General features: G+C 46.7%; 1 protein-coding gene and 1 pseudogene across 3 annotated transcripts in view; one reads left to right on the forward strand and one right to left on the reverse strand.

Moving 5' to 3' along the window:
• The window catches only part of TTC7B (tetratricopeptide repeat domain 7B), a 274767-nt gene that overhangs the window by 228669 nt on the left and 20936 nt on the right, over positions 1-25162 (reverse strand). For 2 of the 3 annotated variants that reach the window (XM_025392641.1, XM_025392640.1), the window contains exons 2-3: positions 20631-20785; positions 15259-15427 (exon numbers count right to left, since the gene is read on the reverse strand). In XM_025392641.1, the coding sequence (XP_025248426.1) occupies positions 15259-15427; positions 20631-20785 (324 nt within the window). The remainder of the gene's footprint in view (positions 1-15258; positions 15428-20630; positions 20786-25162) is intronic. The other variant, XM_025392642.1, reaches the window with a different exon arrangement.
• LOC112629166 lies at positions 612-1068 on the forward strand (annotated as a pseudogene).

Consider the following 25162-nt stretch of genomic DNA (forward strand, 5'->3'; position numbering starts at 1 on the left):
AAGGGCCAGTGCCCTTCCCCCAGCCTCATTTTTCTCTTTTTCCTTTTTGAGAGCCAGACATTTGAGACTAGAGCATTTAAAGGCAACTACATACATGGGGAAAATTAGATGGTTGACCATGCATGCCCATGGAAAGGCACAGACTCAGAGAAGACCTAAGAAGACCTCAAATATATACCCCAGGCTGATCCTTGGCACAAAGAGAGCCTACAACACTTTTTTTCTTTTTTAAATAAACAAAAGCAGCAAACCCTGAGGAACAGGGAGAATCCAATTTCCAGAGTTACCACATTATTAGATTCAAATGTCTATTTTTCAATAACAACAAAAAAATCACAAGGCACACACACAAAAATGGAAAGAGCAGCCCATTCAGAGGAAAAGTATATATCAACTGAAACTGTCCTTGAAAAAGACCTGATGGCAGATCTACCAGACAAAGAAACAACCATTTTAAAGATGCTCAAGGGACTGAAGGAAGATGTGGCGAAAGTCAAGAAAATGATGTATGTACAAAATTGAAATGTCAAAAAGGAGACAGAAAACCTAAAACAAAAACCAATAAGAAATTCTGGACAGGAGGCCTGCGTGCCACCGCTTGTGCTGTCGCCATGTCTCTAGAGATCCCTGAAAAGTTCCAGCGTATTTTGCAAGTACTGAACACCAACATCGATGGGCGGTGGAAAACAGGCTTTGCCATCACTGCCATTAAGGGTGTGGGCCGAAGATATGCTCATGTGGTGTTGAGGAAAGCAGACACTTGACCACACCAAGAGGGTGGGAGAACTCACTGAGGATGAGGTGGAACGTGTGATCACCATTATGCAGAATCCACGCCAGTACAAGATCCCAGACTGGTTCTTGAACAGGCAGAAGGGTGTAAAGGATGGAAAATATAGCCAGGTCCTAGTCAATGGTCTGGACAAGCTTCGTGAAGACCTGGAGCGACTGAAGAAAATTCGAGCCCACAGAGGGCTGCGCCACTTCTGGGGCCTTCATGTCCAAAGTCAGCACACCAAGACCACTGGCCACCATAGCCACACTGTGGGTGAGTCCAAGAAGAAATAAGTTTGTAGGTCTTGTCTGTTAATAAATAGTTTATATATGAAAAAAAAAAAAAGAAAGAAAGAAAGAAATTCTGGGCTGGGTGCAGTAGCTCACACCTGTAACTGCAGCACTTTGGGAGGCTAAGGCAGGAGCATCACTTGAGCCCAGGAGCCCAAGCTTACACTGAGCTGTGATAGTGCCACAGCATTCAAGCCTGGGTGACAGAGCAAGACCATGTCTCAATAAAAAACAGAAGTGAAATTCTAGAGCTGAAAAAGTACAATAAGTGAGATGAAAAATTCACTAGAGGGCTTCAAGGGCAAACTTGAGCAGGCAGTAAACTTGAAGACAAGACAATAGAAATTATCAAGAATAAGTGCTATGGTTTGAATGTGTCCCATAAAAAGGGTGTATTGAAGACTTAATCCCCATTGCAACAGTGTTGGGAGGTAGGGCCTGATAAGTGGTGACCATACCATGAAGACACAGTGAGTGATTAATGCCATTATCTTGGGAGTGGATTCATTATAAAAGAGGAAATCCAGCCCCCTTTTCCTTCTTTCTCTCACCCTCTCACCTTCCACCATGGGATGATAAGGCAAGAAGACCCTTGCCAGATGCTAGGACACTTTATATTGGACTTCCTAGCCTCCAGGAATGTGAGAAATAAATTCTTTTCTTTATAAGCTACCCAGTTTCTAGTGTTACGTGACAGCAACACAAAAATGACTATGACACTGAAGAACAAACAGAAAAAAAGATTGAAGAAAAGTGAACAGAGCCTAAGAAACATGTGGAACACCATCAAGAGAACTAACATATGCATTGTGGGAATTATAGAAGGAAAAGGGAAAGAGAAAGGAGCAGAGAGAATATTTGAAGAAATAATGACTGAAAACTTTTGAAATTTGGTGAAAGATAGTAAGTGAAAAGTACAATTACCATTTATTGTACTTTTTCAGCTCCAGAATATAAACATCCAAGAAGCTCAACAAACTCCAAATAAAATGAACTGAGAAAGACCCATACTAAGGCACATTATAATCAAACTTTTGAAGGACAAAGAAAGAATCTTAAAAGCAACAAGAAGCAACTTGTCACATACAAGGGACCCTCAATAAAATTATCAGATTTCTCATCAGAAACATAGCAGGCCAGATTGCAATAGGCTGATATATCCAAAGCGCTGAAAGAAACAGACTCTTAACCAATGTACTAGTCCATTTTCACACTGCTATAAAGAACTTCCTTGAGCCTGGGTAATTTCTAAAGGAAAGAGGATTAATTGGCTCACAGTTCCACATTGCTGGGGAGGCCTCGGGAGACTTACAATCATGGTGGAAGGGGATGCAGCCACCTTCTTTACAAGGCAGTGGGGGAGAGAGAGAGAGTGAAGGAAGAACTTCCAAACACTTACAAAACCATCAGATCACATGAGACCTCACTCACTATCAGGAGAACAGCATGGGGAAAACTGCACCCATGAACCAATCACCTCCCTCCCTTAATACATGGAGATCACAAATCCCTCACTCAACATATGGGTATTACAATTCAAAATGAGATCTGGATGGGGACACAGAGCAAACCATATCAACCAAGAATCCCGTATCTGCCAAAGCTATCCTTCAAAAGTGAGAGAGAAATTAAAAAATTCCCAAGTAAACAAAAGCTGAGGAGTTTTTTTTTACCACTAGAACTGCCCTGCAAGAAATGTTCACACAAGCCGTGCAAGGTGAAATGAAAGGACACTAAGCAATAACTCTAAGCTATATAAAGAACTAAGGATCTCAATAAAAGTGAATGCATTAGCAATTATAAAACTAGTATTATTGTAACAATGGTTTGTAACTCCACTTTTTATTAACCACATGACTTAAGAGACTAATATATTTTTTAAATTATTACTCAAAAACTAGTATTATTATAACTTTGGTTTGTAATTCCACATTTTGTTTCCTATATAATTTAAGAGACAATGCACTTAAAAGAATTATTAGCTTTATGTTTTGGGGCATACAATGTATAAAGATATAATTTTGCGACATCAGTAATGGAAAGGGGTGGGGATAGAGCTTTACAGGAATGGAGTTTTTGTATGTTAGTCAAGCTTATATACTTTTAAGTTAGAGTGTTAAACTTTAGGATATTAAATGGAATCTTCATGGTAACCACAAAGAAAACAGCTAGCAAATATACACAAAAGGAAATGAGAAAGAAATTTAAACATTTCACTACAAAAAAAAAATCAACTAACAAAAGAAGACAATAATGCATAAAGCAAGAGACAAAAAAGGCTATAAGGCATGTAGAAAACATAGCAAATTACAGAAGTAAGTCCCTCATCAGTACCTACTTTAAATGGAAATGGATTAAACTCTCCAGTCAAAAGATGGACATTGACAGAATGCATTAAAAAAACATGATCCAACTATATGCTGTCTACAAGAGACTCTAGATCCACAGACACAAATACATTGATAGTGAAAGAATGGAAACAGATATTTCAACCGGGCCAATCAAAAGATGGAGATTGACAGAATGCATTAAAAAAACATGATCTAACTATATGCTGTTTACAAGAGACTCTAGATCCACAGACACAAATATATTGAAAGTGAAAGAATGGAAAAAGATATTCTGAGTGGACAAAGTGGCTCATATTTCAGGGAGGCCGAGGTGGGAGGATTGCTTAAGCCTGGGAATTCAAGACCAGCCTGAGCAACACAGTAAGACTTCGTCTCTACAAAATAAAATTTAAAAATTAGCCAGACATGGTGACATGAGCCTTTAGTCCCAGCTACTTGGGAGGCTGAGGCAAGAGTATCACTTGAACTCAGGAGGCTGAGGCTGCAGTGAGCTGTAATCATACCACTGTTCTGCAGCCTGGGTGACAGGGTGAGACTCTGTCACAAAACAAACAAAAAGATATTCATGCAAATAGTAACTAAGAGAGCAGGGATGGCTATACTAAGATCCAACAAAACAGACTTTAAATCAAAAAAGGTGTTGGGTGTGGTGGCATACTCCTGTAATCTCAGCTACCAGGAGGCTGAGGCAGGAGAGTCATTTGATGCTAGGAGTTTAAGACTATCCTGGGCAACATAGTGAGACCCTATCTCTACAAAAAATAAAAAAATTAGCAGGGTTATGATGGTACACATCTGTAATTCTAGCTACTTGGCAGGCTGAAGCAGGAGATCTCTTGAGCCCAGGAATTCGAAGTTACAGTGAGCTATGATAGCACCACTGCACTCCAGCCTGGGTGACAGAATGAGACCCCATCTCTAAAAATACACAAATAAGAGACAAAGAAGGATGTTATGTATTAATAAAGAGTCAATACAGTAAGAAGATATAACAATTATAAACATTTACATACGTAATTACAGACCATCAAAATATATGAAGGAAAAACATCATATATTGAATTGAAGGGAGAAACAGAGAATTCTATAATAGTAGTTGGAAACTTCAATAATCCTCTCTTAAGAATGAATAGAACAACCAGGCCAGGCATGGTGGCTCACACCTGTAATCCCAGCACTTTAGGAGGCCGAGGTGGGCAGATCACCTGAGGTCGGGAGTTCAAGACCAGCCTGACCAACAGGGAGAAACCCCGTCTCTACTAAAAATACAAAATTAGCTGGGCGTGGTGGCGCATGCCTGTAATCCCAGCTACTCAGGAGGCTGAGGCAGGAGAATCGCTTGAATCCAGGAGGCAGAGGTTGTGGTGAGCCGAGATCGTGCCATTGCACTCCAGCCTGGGCAACAAGAGTGAAACCCCATCTCAAAAAACAAAACAAAACAAACAAGCAAAACAACCAGACAGAAATAAGGACATAGAGGACTTAACACAATAAGCCAACTAGACCTAAGAGACACAAACAGTCACTCTACCCAATTTTCTTCTCAAGTACACATGAGACATTTTCCAGGACAGACCATGTGTTAAGCCACAAATTGAGTCAAAACGTGATACGTGCACACAATAGGGTATTACTTTGCCTGTAGATGAAAGAAAATTCTGACATGTTACAACATGGATGAACCTTGAGAACACTGTGTTAAGTGAAATGTAGGCCAATCACAAAAAGGCAAATACCACATGACTCCACTTACATGAGGCACCTAGAGTAGGCAAAATCAGGCAGACAGAAAGTAGAATGGTGTCTGCCAGCAACTGAGGGTGGGAGGGGAATGGGGAGTTATTGTTTCATGAGTTTTTAAAAGGGAAAGAGTTCTGGAGACGGATGGTGGTGACAGTTGCCCAGCAATGTGAAGAATACATTTAATCCCACTGAACTGTGCACTTAAAAATGATGAAGATGGGAAATTTTGTTATACATGTTTTACCAAATAAAATAAATTGGGGGAAAAAAGCTATAGAGTGTATTTATAATATGAAAACTGAAATGACCTAGATGTTTCATGGGCAGCTGTTTCAAAAATATTCATAGGCCCGGCACCGCAGCTCACGTCTGTAATCCCAGCACTTTGGGAGGTCAAGGTGGGAGGCTCACCTGAGCCCAGGAGTTCGAGACCAGCCTGGGCAACGTGTCAAAATCCCATCTCTACAAAAAATTTAAAAATTAGCCAGGTGTGGTGGTGCATGCCTGTCATCTCAGCTACTTGTGGGGGCTGAGACAGGAGGATCTCTTGAGCCCGGTGTGGGGGATGGAGGTTGCAGTGAGCCAAGATAGCGCCACTGCACTCCAACCTGGGCGACAAAGCAAGACCCCGTCTCAAAAAAAGAAAAAAACTCCATAAGGCACACCACTGTGCAGCCTTTAAAAACTATGTTTTCAAAAATATTTAATGATGTGGAAAAATAATTGTACATACATACACACACAGAGTGAAAAAAGAATATAAAATAGGATATAAAGCATAATCCCAATTGTATATAAAAATATTAAATATACTATATATAATGTGTATGTGTGTGTATGTGTGTGTGTTTAACAGTGGTTAACCAGCTGAAGTAATAGTAGGGTACCTGATTTTATTTATAAATATTTTTAAATAAATATTAAGTATATATATATTTTTTTATTTTCCAAACAGCCTACACTCAATACACAGCTAAAGAATAAATGATCATTTTTAAATCAAAGGAATTGCATTCAGTGTTGGCTGGAATGAGAGGAGGCTGGTTCCTCACACTGCAGGTAGGAAAGGACACAGGTGCCCCGTTCTGCAGGGCAATCTGGAAATACCTCTCTGACCCAGAAACTCCACTGCTGGAAACCTCTCCTCGGGAAATCATTAAGAACAGGCACCTTTGGGAGGCCGAGGCGGGCGGATCACAAGGTCAGGAGATTGAGACCATCCTGGCTAACACGGTGAAACCCCGTCTCTACTAAAAAAATACAAAAAACTAGCCGGGCGAGGTGGCGGGCGCCTGTAGTCCCAGCTACTCGGGAGGCAGAGGCAGGAGAATGGCGTAAACCCAGGAGGCGGAGCTTGCAGTGAGCTGAGATCAGGCCACTGCACTCCAGCCTGGGCGACAGAGCGAGACTCTGTCTCAAAAAAAAAAAAAAAAAAAAAGAACAGGCACAAAGACCAGGCTGACAAGGTACTCATCACAGCCTCGTGTATAACAGTGAAAAGCTGAAAACAACCTACATGTGCAAAAATAGAGGCTTTACTTAAATAGATTATACTTCATCCATACTATGAAATGTTACACAGCTGCTTAAATGTTGCAGAAATGTATCTACTGTCATGGAAAGTGTTTACGATCTATAGTGAAGTAGAAAAAGCAGTTCACAAAGCAGTATATATGGTATAATCCCACTTTTATAAAAAAAAATTCACACATATAGGAGGTGTAGAGAAGATCTGGAAGGAAATGAACTATAGTGTTAACAGCAACTGCCTTGAATAGATGGGGTAATGGATATCTTTATGTTCTTTTGATTAGTCTGCATTTCTGAATTTTATATAAAACACATGTATTTTGTCTATATTGAGAACAATCAGGCCGGGTGCACTGGCTCATGCCTGTAATCCCAGCACTTTGGGAGGCCAAGGCAGGAGGATCGCTTGAGTTCAGGAGTTCGGGACCAGCCTAGGCAACATGGAAAAACCTCATCTCTAGAAAAAACACCAAAAATTAGCCAGGCAGGATGGTGCATGCCTGTAGTCCCAGCTGAGGTGGGAGGATTGCTTGAGCCTGGAAGGCAGAGGTTGCGGTGAGCCGAGATCACAACAGCCTGGCAACGGAGCAAGACCCTGTTTCAAAAAAGTAAATAAATAATAAATTTTTTAAAAGAACAATAAAATAAAATTGTGGGTATGAAGCAAGAGATCAATACCAGGGACAGCTAGAAGCATTGCTGGCTGGCTCAGCGAAGGAGCGTGGCAGGCAGGGCCTTCAGGGACAGGAGGGGCAAGGCCATCACAGCCACCTGCTGCTCCCAGCCTCAGCTGTCCATGAGATCTGACTATTCAAATCCCCTTCCACTGACCTTGGATTTATCAATGCAAAGCATCTTCCCATTTTCTTTTATTTAGTCTTCTCAGTACTCCTGTGAGAGCATTATTAGCTCTGTTTTGCAGATAAGAAAAGCCAGACTTAAATCACTCACAAATCACAGAACACAATCAAGGCTGAGCAGGTTATCTCACACCAGAATCGCATCAACCATATCCTCACTCACAATGAGTGATTACGCTCCCACTGACAGGCAGCTCAGTAAAGTGGAAAGAGTATGGATGTTGGAGTCCACAGGCCTTGCTTTGAATCCCATCTCAACTCTGAAAAGCAGCCTTTTAACCCCTCTGCAGGGAACGATAATCCTAGGGTCCAGGATTGTTCTCAGGATAAGCACAATCACGCAGGTAAATCACCGCACACCATGCCAGGCTCTCCATCAGCGCTCGATAAATGCTCAGGCACAGGGAAGCCCTGCCTCTCAGTGCGGCTGAGCTCTCCGGCAGCTGTGAGGTTAGAAATCGGCTTCCATAAATGGGACTAATGTTGAACTTCACGCAGTTTCCAATGCCCGGCTCTGGCACCGTCCCTGAGGCCAAAACAGACCGAGTTTCTTCCTCCAAGAGCCCTCTACACAGGTAAGGCCTGCTCCTCCACCCCTGGAGGCTGCTCTTCCCCCAAAAAGCCCCATTCCTTCAGTGTTGATCGGCCTCACGCGGTCTGCTCCCAAGGTCATCTCTAGTCCACAGTGACTCTCTCACAGAGCAGTCACCTGGCTGCTCCCCAATTTTCCCTTCTCTTCTTCCCTGCAGATGCTACCTCAAAGAAAAAAAGAGCGAGCCCTGGGCATATTTGATGAAAGGCTCAATGATGCTACCTCAAAGAAAAAAAGAAACAGCCCTGGGCATATTTGATTCAGAGGAGCCACTGCTGTGGACATTTGTCATGGACACTGGACACTGCCCTTCCTCTGATCCCCCAATGGGACCAGCCCCTTTTCACCATGGTAACTGGATCAAGGGTGAGAATGTGATCCAGTTGGGGTGGAATAAGACACAACAAGAACCCGGCCGAGATGTCTGAGGATCACACCCAGGAGAATGAGAGTCTGGAGCTGCTCTGCTCACCTGCGGTCTGAGATGGAAAGCGACAAGAGGGGAAGGGAAACAGAGGAAGAATCCATGTATTTGAGCCCTGAAGCCAGCTGCCACTGAAGTCAGTTGAAGCTGGGTTTTCTTTCATCTACAACTGAAAAGGCCCTAATGCATAGATTGTGGCAGAAACCAGAAAACGGATTTGCAGCATGGCTTGGGCGGTCAGCGCTGCATACACCGTTTACCCCTCTGCATATGCCTAAGGCAGGAGCTTAGGTCCTGCCCTCAGAAAGCCCTGTGGGATGGAGTTGTCGAGGCTGACTTGGATTTGCACTGCCCCCTCCACCCGCTCTGTGAACAGAGCACACCTGCTCACTCCATCTGCCTGCCAAGCATCTGGCTGGGGCTGGGCAGAAGGGATGATGTGGGTAGCTTCTCCAGCTGCTGCTGACTTCTATGTACTCGCCATCCTCCAACATCAGCAACAACTTTCCCTTCCCTAAGCCACACTCCAGGCCTCTGATCTTCATGTGATCTTCCCCTAAAGATTCCCCTGCTAGGCCAGGCATGGTAGCTCACGCCTGTAATCCCGGCACTTTGAGAGCCAAGGCAGGTAGGTGGATCAACTGAGGTCAGGGGTTCGAGACCAGCATGGCCAACATGGTAAAACCCCGTCTTTACTAAAAATACAAAAAAAATTAGCCGGGCATGGTGGCACACACCTGTAATCCCAGCTGCTCGGGAGGCTGAGGCAGGAGAATCACTTGAACCCGGGAAACAGAAGTTACCGTGAGCTGAGATTGTGCCACTGCACTCCAGCCTGGGCAATAAGAGTGAAACTCTGTCTCAGGAAAAAAAAAAAAAAGATTCCCCCTGTAAATGTATGGCTCCCAGGTCCCACTTCCTGATGGTCAAACCCTCCGCCTGACAAAGCAGATCCACTAAGGCACCAATGTATTCATGGAAAAAAGCCGGCCTCTCCCCTCTCCCCATAACCAGATGTTGTCACCTGGGGCATCTGAAGAGGCCAATCATTTGTGGTCAAACAAATGAAGAGGCCAATCATTTGTGGTAAGAATAAAAATAACACATTTGTTGATCTGCCGGGCATTGTGCTAAGTGCTTTACATGTATTCACCCATTCCCTGCACAACCCTGTATGGTAGATATTATTATTATCTCCATTTACAGATGAGAAACAGACCCAGTGGGGTGAAAATAATTTGCCTAAGACCTTTTAGCTAGTAAGTGGCAAAGCCAGAGGTCAAACCTGGACAGTCTGGCCCCAAAGCTTCATGCCCTTAACCACTGCATGGAAGAGCAGTTGCCACCCCAGGAGCAGGGAGGAATGGAGAAGGTAAAGGAGCTCTGTAAAGCGCCCGACATGGTGCCGCCTCTTCCACCTGGGCACAGAGGTCACTCAGCTTGATGGAAAAATTTCCTACCAAGAAACATCCCCACATCTTGGTCCTGCCCTGGATTGTGTGGCATAGGGCAAGTCCCTTCTCCTCTCTGGCACAGTCTCCCCTACTGGGAAATAAAATGTCTGCATGGGAGATGATTGTGCAGGCCCCATTTACTCTCTAGAGCCAGCCCTCTGCTTTGGTGCCATGCGATCTGGAAAGGAAGTTAACTCCCCTGCTGTTTCCAGGCCCCACTTTTAAAATTTTTAAATTTCCAGTTTTAAAATTTTGTTTTACTAAAAAGGGAACTGTTCATTTTGTCTCTTCTATTAATTATGTTTCTGTTTATAAAGCAGAGATAGGTGCTTACTTTCCTCTGTGTACGCAGAAAAGAAAGTCACAGAAAATGCTGAGAAAGCCAAACAGCCCTGTTATAGGAGGCAGCCAGTCAGGCAGGAGCAGAGCAGGAGAGGGCTCCCCGCGACACACACACACCCCAGAAATGTCAGGTGACCATCAGGTGATGGTCAGGCAGTTGTTAACTGTTTCTCTAAAATAATAATTGGTAGCAGCCTGCATCAGGAAAAAGCAGCCTCCCAGCAGATAGAAGAAACTCGAAATTGGTGATCAGCAGCTTCCCAACAAGTTCTCAGGAATTGGGCGAGTGGGCGCAAGCGTGCGCACTAAGGGGCAAAATGGCGGAGTGTAACTGGTAGATGACCTTCTTCTAGGAATGCTAGATTGGCAAGGCAAGAACGCCTAAGTGAGCATGCGTACAACTCCAGTCGTTTCTTACATAATTCTAATGTACTGTGCTATGACAGCATCAAATATGATTGACTCTGAATGGGTGGGTCCCAGGGGGCTTCAGTGAAGACAGCAATATGAGCTTGAAGGACAGAACTTACAAGAGGAAACCCGGCAAGGGTGAGGCATTAAAGTAGAGGAACCAAGGGCGGGAGTACAAATCTAGGGTATTCTCGAGTGACCTGAATGTTTTCTCCCTGAAGAAACCTTACCTGGCCTAGCTGAGTTCCAGTCCATATGCCAACAAAAGAGAGCAATTAGGAACATGGGCGTCAGACTGAGACCCCATTCTGCCACTTGGAGGAGAACACGGGCCCTAGAGCCAGTCTCTGAGGTCAACTCCTGGCTCGACCACTTCCTAGCTGTAGGGCCCTGGGCAGGTTTACCTAACCTCTCTGTGCCCCAGGTTTCTTTTCTGTAAAATGGAAAGAACAATGGTGTTTACCTCATGGGTGGTGGTAAAGAATGAATGAAGGCTGGGCGCGGTGGCTCACACCTATAATCCCAACACTTTGGGAGGCCGAGGTGGGCAGATCACCCGAGATCAGGAGTTCAAGACCAGCCTGGCCAACATGGTGAAACCCTGTCTCTACTAAAAAATAAAAAAAATTAGCCAGGTGTAATGGTGCACACCTGTAATCCCAGCTACTTGGGAGGCTGAGGCAGAAGAATCACTTGAACCTGGGAAGCGGAGGTTGCAGTGGGCCCAGATTGCGCCATTGCACTCCAGCCCAGGTGACAGAGTGAGACTCCGTTTAAAAAAAAAAAAAAAAAGAGTGAATGAGATACTGGGACAAAGGGCACCACACCCGGCGCACGGGAATCTTTCAGTACACCATGGCCACTGCTAGGCTTCTGCATAACCTTACCTCCTCTCATTTCTCTCTTCAGTAGATTTGGGGTTTGGAATGTTAAAGAGACAGGAAATTCCCTAACATAGTGCTGGCCCATAGAACATTCTGGGAGCTGAACCATACAGTCTTCCGATTCCCAATCAGCAAAGGCTAACGCTGGCTGGCTAGGGGAAGGGACTCTATCTGAAAACCCTGACCAACTCAGACCTCAGGTCACCAGGGAGAAGTTGAGGTGACAAAGAAAGTGTGTAGGTCAATCCCGCTGCCTAGAGCGTGTGCAGATAGGGGAGGGACCAACATTCAGAGAACCCCCTGGCAGCAGCCTCCCCTTAAAAATCCTCAGGGACCTTGGTGAAGAAAGAGAGCCAAGAATATTCCTACACAGAGCTAGGACCAAGGGCCTCTTGAACTCCTCAGAGAGCAGGCCTGTCTCTGGGCATCTCCATGAATTGGGCCCAAAATTGCTCTTTTAGTACAAGTCACTTCCAGTCCCTCACGGCCCACCCAACACTCAGCTTCAGCTGACATTTACATCGTGCTCACTATGTGCCGGCGCTGTAGAAGAATTTCATGTGTGCTCTCTCATGCAGTCCTGTGACAAGCCAATGAGAGCTTGATGGGCGGGGAAACAGGGGCAGAGAGAGGCTAGGGAACTTGGACAAGGCCCCAGAGCCAGCATGTGACACACAGAGTAGGACCCAGGCAGATGGTCAGGGCCGGTGCTCAAAACTGTCCCTCTACACTGCCTCTCGCCTGGCCCACCAGGCTCTCCAGGGCCTGGAGCCCCCAGGCTGCTGGCCACTTCCTCTAGAAAGAAGTGACCCTTCCCTCTCCCGGTACACATGTGACTCTACCTGCACTCACGGAAGTCAGAAACTAGCCAGACCCAGGTCTCCCGTGAGCCAGCAAGTGTCCCAAGAGCCAATGCCACAACCTCATGGGTAGGGTGACCACATATCACCCAGGGCCAGGCTCAGGGCCCAAGTCGCCTGTCCTCCTTGCCCACCTTTCATGGCAGACACAAGACTGAGCTGGCAGTGCCACCTGTAGACAGCCTACCTCCATTAAACTATCTCAGAACCAGTCCTAGGATGTAGGCTCTGGGTACTGGGCAGGCCCCAAAGCCACCTCCCACCCCCAAATAGCAAGCCAACTCCTGGTTCCACCCACCAGCCCCAGGGCAGTTGGGCAGGTGGAAATTGCCAGATGATGCTTTGCTCTCCTTCCGGAATACTGTTGCTGGCCACACACACACACAGCTCCTGATGCACGTGAGGTAGATGGGTGAGCACCAGGGAGAGAAGAACGTGGCTGTGTGGCACAGACCCCAGCATTCCCTACAGCTCAGACAGATGCAAACAAAGCCAAACGCTGTCAGGACCCCAGAGGCAGCCTCAAAGGGGCATGCCCATTAAACTGCCAGAGTGCCCTGTCGAGAGCAACGGCATTATTTCCGAGCCCACGGGGATGTTTAGAATTAGAGGAGCCTGGCAGTACTCAAGGGTCCCCAGGGAACTGGGTGAATACATCATTCCCATCACAAAGCTCTTAACAAGTGTGCCCCGGGCTGGGTCTTTGTTCAACATTGCATAAGACAACTGAGTCAAGACAGGCTGGACCACCTGTAGCCCCCTCATCTCAGCCAGAAAGTGCTGGCAGCACACAATGGCCAGCTCATGACTGTGCTGGAGGGACAAGCCACCCAGGGCCCTGGCCTCTGCCAGCCACAGTCAGTCACGGTACTTGGTTTGAACAGCAGATGGCCAGAAGGACAGGAGCCACTCCAGATAGTCCACTTCTTGCCATGGCCTTAAGAAGTCCCATTCAAAGCGTCCTCTTGCTCTAGGAAGCCTTCCTGGCCCTGCTGGCCTGAAGTGACCTCCCCATATTACCCATCCCTAGCTTTTACCATTTGCTGCCCTGTTTGGGGTTGAGGTTTTATTTTTATTTTTTAAATTTTTTTTGGCCGGGCGCGGTGGCTCAAGCCTGTAATCCCAGCACTTTGGGAGGCCGAGACGGGCGGATCACGAGGTCAGGAGATCGAGACCATCCTGGCTAACATGGTGAAACCCCGTCTCTACTAAAAATACGAAAAAAACTAGCCGGGCGTGGTGGCGGGCGCCTGTAGTCCCAGCTACTCGGAGGCTGAGGCAGGAGAATGGCCTCAACCTGGGAGGCGGAGCTTGCAGTGAGCCGAGATCGCGCCACTGCACTCCAGCCTGGGTGACACAGCGCGAGACTCCGTCTCAAAAAAAAAATAAATAAATAAATAAATAAATAAATAAATTTTTTTGAGATGGAGTCTCGCTCTTGTCACCCAGGCTGGAGTGCAATGGCGTGATCTCAGCTCACTGCAATCTCTGTCTCCCGGGTTCAAGCAATTCTCCTGCCTCAGCCTCCTGAGTAGCTGGGATTACAGGCGCCTGCCACCACACCCAGCTAATTTTTGTACTTTCAGTAGAGACGGGGTTTCGCCATGTTGGCCAGGCTGGTCTCGAACTCCTGACCTCAGGTGATCCTCCCGCCTTGGCCTCCCAAAGTGCTGGGATTACAGGCGTGAGCTACCGCACCTGGTAGAGATTTTAAAATATCATTTATGCAGCATTTAGAACTTGCCAGGTACTACATTAAATGCTTTACATACACTATTTGGCTTAATCCTCCTAATAGCCCCATGAAGTCGGTGTGATTATGCCCATTATAGATTGAGGAAGCGGCAGTTTGGAACGGTCCCATCGTCTGTGTGTCCTGTGCTTCCATACTTTTTCTTCCCATGAGACTGCATTATCTCACACTAGAGTGCAAACTGCTTCATGGCAGTGAGATATTTACGCGTTCTTCTTGTCCCTGAATAGGTACACAGTTAACTAAGAGAGGACTGATTGCTAGTGATTGTTGTGTGGCAACTGATTAGCCTTAATTAACCCAGAGGTGGCATTTATGAATAAAAACATCATCAGCCATGTGGCCAACTGACCATATGATATGAATCCCTATATGCTGTGCAGGATTTTAATTACCAAGGCAGGCCCCCGCTGAAGTTGCATATTACTTATCAAGAAACTTTGCTGAAGCCAGGCACGGTGGCTCACGCCTGTAATCCCAGCACTTTGGGAGGCTGAGGTGGGTGGATCACCTGGCGTCAGGAGTTCGAGACCAGCCTGACCAACATGGAGAAACCCCCTGTCTATTAAAAATACAAAATTAGCCGGGCATGGTGGCACATGCCTTTAATCCCAGCTACTCGGGAGGTTGAGGCAGGAGAATCACTTATACCCGGGAGGTGGAGGTTGCGGTGGGCCAAGATCGCGCCATTGCACTCCAGCCTGGGCAACAAGAGCAAACCTCCATCTCAAAAAGAAAGAAAGAAAGAAACTTTGCTGAAATGTTTTTCCTTCATCCCCTTCAGTGACAGCTGATGGCCACTGGCTCGGAGGAACAAACCCCTGCTGGGCTTAGCATGACCCAGCACGTGCTGCAGGGCGGCCCCAGCAGCCTTGCTGGGAGCTGCCAGGTTCATCACCAGCCAAGGGCCAGGGGTCAAACAGGCGGCTCCCAAGAGGCGCTGCTGGCTCCAGGGCATGGGATACTGTGTTAGAAGGCACGGGCCTCACCTTTGGTAGCATAGGCTTCTGCGATCACCCGCAGCCTGTAGGGCGGGGCAGCTGTCAGCGGCAGGTCGTCCAGGCCCACCCGGGCATAAATGTTCAGAGCTTCTTTATAATCACCTTCCACATAATTCAACTTGGCCATGATCAGATTGGATTCTTGTAGGAATTCTGACTAGAAGGGAAAGGAGAGAAAGAAAAGCATTTTCCTACAATATCAGGCATGATGCTCCCTCGGAGCCCAGCCAGCTGCCGCCGTAAAACCCCACAGCTCCCCGCACAAGAGTCTGGACGTGAATGTTCTGAGCAGTGTTATCCACAATAGCCAAACAGTGGAAACAACCCAAATGTCCACCAAAATGTGGGCTAGCCACAAAATGGAATATTACTCAGTTGTAGTAAAGAATGAAGTACTGTTATGTGCTACAACATAGACAAATCCCAAAAACATAATGCCAAGTGAAAAATCCAGTCACAAAAGGCCACATATTGTATGCTTCCATGTGTATGAGATGTCCAGGATAGTCAAATCTACAGTCAGAAAACAGATTCGTCTTGGCTCGGAATGGGAGGTGGCTGCTAATGACGATGGGTTTCTTTGGAAGGTGATGAAAATGTTCTAGAATTGATTGTGGTGATGGTTGCACAACTTCATGAATATACTAAAAATCGCTGAAGTGGACACTCTGAATGGGTGAGTTGTATGGTATGTGAATTACACTTCAAGAAAGCTGTTGCAAAAACCAAACCAAAACCAAACCCTGCGGCTCCACTCACCAGGTCCATGGCTGAGTGGGCCGCCTGGGCCAAGGAAGGAAGGAATGCTTCATAAGTTAAACATACAAGCACCTGTCTCAGAAAAGAAGCGGCCCAGACATCCTGGTGGGCCGGCCATGGCAGTGGAGATGCACCACAACCCTGTAACCCAAATCATCAAGGAGGGCCTTCCCAAATGGATGTGAAGATTAGGACTTGCTTGCTTTCCAGGGCGAAGTTTCTCACTGAGCCACTGAAGTTTCTAAACTGAGGTGACCTGGTACCCTCCCCAGAGGCTGAAGGCTGGAAGTTCTCTGTGGGCCCCCCTTCCTCCCAGTCAGCGAGGCTGACCTGGCCAGTCCCCCACTCCCCAAAGCCTCATCATTACCCTCCTTCCTGACCCGTCCCCTAGCACCTAGGGAGAGAACAGGCCACCCTGCCACCTATATAAGGAAACAGATTTATCTTCCTTGGCCAGACCTTCTCCTCAGAGCCCAAGCGGTTCAAAGCTGAGGTTTTTGCTTACGGAAGCACACCATGAAACCACACTATTTATACTGTAACCTAGAGTTTTGATGGGTGGACAACAAGGCCAGGTAGCCAGGTACAGCATGTTACAGCAGCTATCTCAGCCAATGTGGTCAGCTTCCAGGCATTTCTTGGAAAAGAAAGGGACATCAGGCAGCATTGGAAAGGATGGTGGAGTGGGCAAGGAGGACTGATAGGAGCAAAGGTGTTTATGGGTGGCCCAAGGGAGAGGCACCAGAGGAATTAGAATTACATCTGGAGACAGAGAAGTCAAAACAGACTCAGAAAAGAGAAAACAAGCATCCAGGCCGCGTGCGGTGGCTCACACCTATAATCCCAGCACTTTGGGAGGCTGAGGCAGGCAGCTCATTTGATGCCAGAAGTCCGTGACCAGCCTGGCCAACATGGTGAAACCCCATCTCTACTAAAAATACAAACATTAGTGGGGCGTGGTGGTGCACACCTGTAATCCCAGCTACTCAGGAGGCTGAGGCACAAGAATCGCTTGAACCCGGGAGGCGGAGGCTGCAGTGAGCCAAGATCATGCCACTGCACTCCAGCCTGGATGACAGAGCAAGACTCTGTCTCAAAAAAAAAAGCATCCACCACAGGGGTTCTCCACCTGGGTGGCGGACGGGCCAGGCTTGGGTATTTTGAACACATTTCCTAGGACATTCTGGGAAGTCTTTCCTCCTTCCCCAAGCTTCCAGCCTCTGAGAACCGCTGGATTAAAGGTGAATTGAAGGAGGAGGGGGAATGAGGAGTTAGCATTAATGGATACATCACAAGAGGCTCCGTTTGGGAAGATGAGTCCTGGAGATGGAGGGTGGTGACAACGATAACATACTTAATGCCACTATACTGTACACTTACAAAGAGCTATAACATTAGGTTGTATGTTATGTATATTTTACCAAAGGAGAAAAAAAAAAACAAACGAAAGCAAACTGGAGAGCCAGGCGGAGAAAAAGCTTGAAGAAAATTGCAAGCCTAGAGGCACAGCTTGGACACACTGGGAGAGCCTCCCTGGGTGAGTCCAATCTGCACCCAAGCACAGGAAACGGCTTGGCCAGGGCACCTCGGCTGCTGGGGCAGTGGGAGAACAACCCCAACATGGTGTCAGGGGCCACCTTGCTCACAATAAGGACCATTTTCTTGCCTTGAATCAGAAGCCAGATGTCCTGACTCCTTGTCCAGGACTCTTTCCATCCCACCACATGGCTGGCTGGCTCTGGTCTTCCCAGCCTCAATTCACTTAAGACAAGCTGGACTTAAGCTCAAGGAAAGAGAAAGTTTCACATTAGTCAATGTGAGTAGGACAGCACACCCATGCAAAAGATTTGTGGCTTTGAAACATTCTTTATAAGATGGAGGAAGGTGAAAAACAGCAATGGGAGGAAAAAAACTCTCTAGGTAGAACTAATAACATAGCAAGAAATGATGTGTATCTAGTGCTACACAGCTTTGAAAGAATTTCTCCATTTGAGCCTCAAAACAATCCTGGGCTAAGCAGGCCTGCAGCTGAGAAACATGAAGCTCAGAGAGGTTAAGTAACATCCCAAAATCACACAGCCTACAAATCCAGAACTGGACTCAGACTCAAGAATTTTAACTTGAATTAAATTCAACAGCTTCGTGCAGTGGCCCAGGCCTGTAATCCCAGCACTTTCAGAGGGATTACAGGCCGACGTAGGCAGATCACCTAAGGTCAGGAGTTCGAGACCAGCCTGGCCAACATGGTGAAACTCCGTCTCTACTAAAAACACAAAAATTAGCCAGGTGTGGCGGCACACACCTGTAGTCACAGCTACTCGGGAGGCTGAGGCAGAAGAATTGCTTGAACCTGGGAGGTGGAGGTTGCAGTGAGCTGAGATGGCATCTGGGCGACAGGACAACACTCTGTCTCAAAAAATAAATAAATAAATAAATAATAAAATAAATTCAATGTGCTTACTACCACACAGCGTTGTAGAGGATGGAAAGCAAAACCTATCAACACCTGGTGAAATGAAAGGTGAATTTTTCAACATGAAGTTGGGGGGCGGGTAGATGGGGGAAAGAAATGAGCCAGATATCTCCGCTCACACCTCCCAGCAGGACACTTGAGTCTGGCTGGCCATCACTGTGAGCTGTGGCCCATGTGCCTGCTGTCCCTCCACCCTCTCCTGCTGATCAAGACCTACCACCTGTGTCCCCAGATCAAGACCTACCCTTGTGTCCACCTGTGTCATCATGTCATTGGTTAAGAACATATGAGATGAGGCCGGGCGCGGTGGCTCACACCTGTAATCCCAGCACTTTGGGAGGCCAGGGCGGGTGGATCACAAGGTGAGGAGATTGAGACCATCCTGGCTAACATGGTGAAACCCCGTCTCTACTAAAAATACAAAAAATTAGCCGGGTGTGGTGGCGGGTCTCTGTAGTCCCAGCTACTTGGGAGGCTGAGCCAGGAGAATGGCATGAACCCGGGCGGCGGAGCTCGCAGTGAGCCGAAATCATGGCACTGCACTCCAGCCTGGGCGACAGAGCAAGACTCCGTATCAAAAAAAAAATAACATATGAGATGGAGACGGGGTTTCGCCATGTTGGCCAGGCTGGTATTGAACTCCTAGCCTCAAGTGATCTGCCACACACCAAAGTGTGGCATGGCCCTTACAGAGAAACTGAACGGGGAAAGAGAAGACCTGGTTTTTGAAGCCCAAATGCAGCAGGGAGTCCTTAAGTACCTGGGATCCCTACGCTGAGGCGACCTCTCCGGCCACCCCCTGGGGGCCTGGGGTGGGGTCCCTATGTTGAGGTGACACTCTCCAGCCACCTCCTAGCAGCCTGGAGCTGTGTCCCGTGCAGACAACATACACAGAGACCATTTTGAAAGCAGCTCTCTATCAGGGTTTCCAAAAGCCTGTTGCTGCACAACTGACCAACACCAATACTAACTTACTCAAAGGTTGCCCAGGCCCTCCATTGCAACAGGGCCAAGGAGGTGGCCAGATGACCAAGAGGAGGAACAGCTCAAATTGAAAGCTCACAGGCTTAGAACATGCAGGAGCCGGGAAGGTCCAAGCTCACCCCTTTAAGAGCCCACCCCATTCAAACCTAAAGAAACTGAGCTGCAGAGAGGCAAGTAACCTCCCTGGAGTCACACAGCAAGTCGGGAGCAGGCTTGAGTTTGCAGTACAGATATGAAAGGTAAAGGCAAAGAAAGCATGGCTTCCCATGGGAAAGCGTGCACACGCAAACAAGAACAAAGACCAAACACGGAGCCTCACAGGATTCCAAGACAGGAAGAGAAGAAAAATGAGAAAGAAGTCATCAAAGTTAAGAGGAAACAGAAGTCAGAGCTCCAGAAGTTCACCAAAGTCTGTCCTCAGTGGGAAATACATCCTGGGGAAGAGGGGCAGGATGGCGCAGGCCGCAGACAGCCATCTGAACTAGGGGAAGTGTCTAGAGCCAGGGGAGTGTGAGCCACCCAGGGGGCAGAAGGGCAGGGCGGGAAGAGGAGATGACCCCCATGAAAAGCAAAAGGAACTGAATGAGGAGTCCAAGAAGAAAGGAAGGAAAGCCACGTGAGAGGGAAAGGAAACCTGGGTGCAATGAGACCAGAAAACAGAATGGACAGATAGGGGGCAGCGCCTAAGATTCCCTGTGCCAGAGGGTGAGGGTCTTTGCTGAGATGCGGGGAAGTTCCTGGCCGCCTCCCAACCGTGACGCCAGGCCTGCTGGCACCAGTATGGAACCTCCCACAGCTCTGGGCCACAGTGGCTTGTTACACTGATAAGCAGGAAGCTGTGCGCTGAGCACCCCTTGTGATTAACTTCTCTCTTTTCTAGAACTGGGTAACATGTCAGGTTAAGCTCTGGGTTATATTGGATAGCTTTAGTTCAAGCATCTGAGAGATGAGTGGCATTGTGCAGACGGCGTGTCATTGAAGACTCTCATTAGAGAGACCCTGTTGGCCCAGAAGCCCCCGCAGTGGTCAACCATCCTAGAGACTGGCACATCCACCCAACTGGGAGCTGGCCCGCTTCTAAGAAGATAAGCCACGGCGGTGTGCAGGTGAGGAAGTGTCGCCTCAGCCCAGAGGCCCATGGTACCTTAAGGTTCCCTCGGTCCAGGGCGGCGGTCAGATGCTTGCGGACCTCAGTCAGCTGGGGCTTGGGGCCTCGGGGACTGGCCCCCTGCCTCAGGGGGTGTTCCTTCAGGTACTGCTCCAGCTTCGACTCCCCGAGGAGAAGTTCTGCCATGTCATCTACAAAAACAAAGTGAGAAGCCAAACAAAGTGAAAACAAAGTGGGAGCAAGGAATGCATGTAGCACCCACCTCCAACTCAAAGGACTCCAGAACCACCACACCCCGAGGCTCCAGGCCCCCAGCAAGGCCCTTCTGGAACATCATAGCCTTCACAGGGTCTAAGTGGACACCACCTCATAGTGAATTCAGTTCATTTAAAGAATGTTCCAGTAGCATGTACTCAAATAGGTGCTGACTCAAGCACTCAGTCGTTTCTTTGCCAGTAGATACTTTTTTTTTTTTGAGACGGAGTTTTGCTCTTGTTGCTCAGGCTGGAGTGCAGTGGCGCAATCTCAGCTTACCGCAACCTCCATCTCCCAGGTTCAGGTGATTCTCCTGCCTCAGCCTCCCAAGTAGCTGGGATTACAGGCACATGCCATCACGCCCGGCTAACTTTTTGTATTTTTAGTAGAAACAGGGTTTCACCATGTTAGCCAGGCTGGTCTCAAACTCCTAACCTCAGGTGATCCGCCCGCCTCAACCTCCGAAAGTGCTGGGATTACCGGGATGACCACCGTGCCTGGCTGCCAGTAGATACATATTAACATGGAGAGAGCTCAAGTTCAGTAGGAAAAAAACAAAGGTGGCTTATGAGGTATTCACTATGATCTTTATAAAACACACACAAACCCCAGTGTTATGTATTTTCAGGAGAGGCGCGATGAAATCCCCAGCTCTTTGCTGTGTTCTATGGAGCTGGTGGAATGTCTGTACAGCCGGATCTTAAAATGAGTCTGTGTCAAAATGACCTGAATGCAAGTCTGTATTCTTGCAGAGTAACAGAGTGTTCATCTGCTTCTGTCTAAAAGTCGTAACTATACAGATACCTGGGAATGCTTGCATGAAGCTTTGACTCCTGACAGCATACTGCTTATGGTTATAACTTGCTGATGTCTGTATTGGCTTAATTTGAATGAAAAGTTCACTCCAGGAGCAGCTCTTTGGAATCCACACCAACCCCCAGACTGTTCTGAATAAACCCAGAACAACTCATATACCAGCCTAAGCATGGTCTATTTTTCTGGGATGGGACAGAACATACTTGTATTAAAATATAAAATCAGTTTTAAAAGGTCTGGAAGGACATATCTTAAGCCCATGATAGTAGTTACAGCTGGGGTGCTGGGGAGGGGACCTCAACTGGGGTTGGTGGCAAGAATGGACTTTGGCTTTGTCTTTAACATCCTGGTCCTAAAAAGAATAGACTTACCTATTACATATGCAATTTAAATTAATTCAAAAAGCCATCACTGAAGACCCCCTAAGATTCCGGGTGGTAAGTCCACCAAAGGCCAAGAGCTAAAACAAAGGCCTTTTCCACATGTTCTGAGCAATTGGCCCAAAACTGCTGAATCTATAGGTCTTAGCAGTGCTCTGTCTATGTACTGGGAAGCCTAAAATAACCTTTTAGAGATGAGACCTACAGTCCTGGGGGAGTCAAGAAACACGAAAACAGGGCTGAGTTCAGTTACTGAACTCAAGAACTCATTAGATGCCCAAGAAGAAAAAGCAAATCTGGCCAGGTGTGGTGGCTCATGCCTGTAATCCCAACACTTTGGGAGGCTGAGGCGGGGGGATCACCTGAGGTCAGGAGTTTGAGACCAGCCTGGCCAATGTGGTGAAACCCTGTATCTACTAAAAATACAAAAAAAATAGCCAGGCATGGCGGTGTGCACCTGTAATGCCAGCTACTAGGGAGGCTGAGGCAAGAGAATCACTTGAACCCGGGAGTGAAATTTGCAGTGAGCCAAGATCGCACCACTGCACTCTAGCCTGGGCGACAGAGCGGGACTCTGACTCAAAAAAAAGAGGAAATCAGGCAAGGCCACAGCAGCGTCCAACGCCAGAAGACAATGAAGTGGCGCATACAGAGTGCACTGGGGTACAAAGTGCGACCCCAGTGCGTGGGGCCGGTCCAGATACCAGCCAGACACAAAGGCAACAAGCAGCCTCCTCCCAGACACACAAGCCCTTCTCTAGAAATGAAACCCAGCTCATAAAGAAACCCAGGACTCAGGAACGAAGGACATGGAGGCAAAGGCCTGAGTGTTTCTTACAGAATACTAAATGCCCACAAGAATTAGAGGCACAGAATAGAATATGAATGTTAGAAAGCAATGCATTGCAAAAACAATCATATATCAGAAATTGGGAGGAGCTTCAGAGTGCCATGCCTTTATCTTTCAAAACACTGTACCATGTGCTTTAAAAAAAAAAAAAAAAAATCAATCTAATCTTTTACTATTTTTCAAATATTTGTTTAAATTTTAGTGAACTCTCAGGAAATAATGAAGAACCATTTATTTAGAGCTCAAAATTCCTTTAGGCAGGGTGTGGTGGCTCACACCTGTAATCCCAGCACTTTAGGAGGCCAAGGCGGGCAGATCACAAGGTCAAGAGATTGAGACCATTCTGGCAACCATGGTGAAACCCTGTCTCTACTAAAAATACAAAAATTAGCCAGGCCTGGTGGTGGGCGCCTGTAATCCCAGCTACTCGGGAAGCTGAGGCAGGAGAATGGCATGAACCTGGGAGGCGGAGGTAGCAGTGAGCCGAGATCGTGCCACTGCACTCCAGCCTAGCGACAGAGCGAGACTCCATCTCAAAAAAAAAAAAAAAATCCTCTAAATTCATTTTCATTTCTTTTTTCCCTTTAATATTTATTAATAAAATTATTAATACTATAATAACAGACCAGTGCTGTTCAATAGAAATATATGCAAGCCACATATATAATTGAAAATTTTTGTTGTTTTGTTTTGTTTTGAGACAGAGTTTCGTTCTTGTTGCCCAGGCTGGAGTGCAATGGCGCAATCTCGGCTCACTGCAAACTTCGCCTGAGTTCAAGCAGTTCTCCTGCCTCAGTCTCAGAGTAGCTGGGATTACAGGCACCTACCATCATGCCCAGCTAATTTTGCATTTTTAGCAGAGATGGAGTTTCGCCATGTTGGCCAGGCTGGTCTTGAACTCCTGACCTCAGGTGATCCGCCCATCTCGGCTTCCCAAAGTGCTGGGATTATAGGCATGAGCCACTAAGCCTGGCCTTAATTTATAAATTGTAAATTTATAAATTATAAATTGTAATAGCCATATTAAAAAAGGAAAAGAAGACAGGGCTCAGTGGCTCTCAACACTTTAGGAGGCCTAGATAGGCAGATCATTTGAGACCAGCCTGGGCAACATCGCAAGAAAAAAAAAAAAAGGTGGAATTAATTTAAATCACAGATTTTATTTAACTAAATATAACCAAAATACTATCAGGTCGGCCAGGCACAGTGGCTCATGCCTGTAATCCCAGCACTTTGGGAGGCCAAGGCGGGTGGATCATGAGGTCAGGAGATCGAGACCATCCTGGCCTACATGGTGAAACCCCGTCCCTACTAAAAGTACAAAAAATTAGCCAGGCGTGGTGGTGGGCGCCTGTAGTCCCAGCTACTCGGGAGCCTGAGGCAGGAGAACAGCATGAACCCGGGAGGCGGAGCTTGCAGTGAGCCAAGATCACGCCACTGCACCCCAGCCTGGGCGACAGAGCGAGACTCCTTCTCAAAAAAAAAAAAAAAAAAAATACTATCAGGTCAACATGCAATCAATATTTTTAAAATACTAATGAGATCTTACATTCCTTTTTCATATTAAGTTTTCCAAATCTTGTGTGTATTTTACACTCACAGCACATATCAGCTCTAACCTGTACATTTCAAGTGGTCAATAGCTACATGTAGCTAGTGGCTATCATACTGGACAGCAATATGATCACTGTTTATAGAAGTACGTCTAAATATCTACCTTCATATCTGTCTATGTCCCTACAAAGATGTCTAAAACGATTATCACTTAATGTAAACAATAGGAATTTCTGAATGATAGGATTTGGGATAATTTTTAAATTCTCATCTTTGTGGTTTAAATTATTTACATTGAGCAAAATCCTTTTATATCACTTTTAGAAAAAAACAAAAAACAAAAAACAAGTAACTCTTCTTTAAAAACTGGAAGTATATATACCAGGATATTAATAGTGGTTATTTCTGAGTGGTAAGATTGTCCATCTATGTGGAACTTCTTTTTTGTATATTTTAAAATTCCAAAAAATAAAATAATATAGAACGTGGGATTCAGAGTCCTAGATTTAAACCCAAGTTTGTCACTCGGTGACTTTGGCCCAGTGATTTAACCTCATGAATTCTGGGAAGCAATTCCAAGAAAGTGCCTCTTTTGGCCTGAATGGAGGACCCCTCTCTCCCCGCCCCTCCTCACAACCCCACCTCTCCTCACCTCCCTGCCACAGGGACCCTGCATCTGAAAATGGCTCCTCTGGGCAGAATCTCCAAGCCAG

Source organism: Theropithecus gelada, chromosome 7b (genome assembly GCF_003255815.1).
Source record: "Theropithecus gelada isolate Dixy chromosome 7b, Tgel_1.0, whole genome shotgun sequence".
Classification (NCBI taxonomy): domain Eukaryota; kingdom Metazoa; phylum Chordata; class Mammalia; order Primates; family Cercopithecidae; genus Theropithecus; species Theropithecus gelada.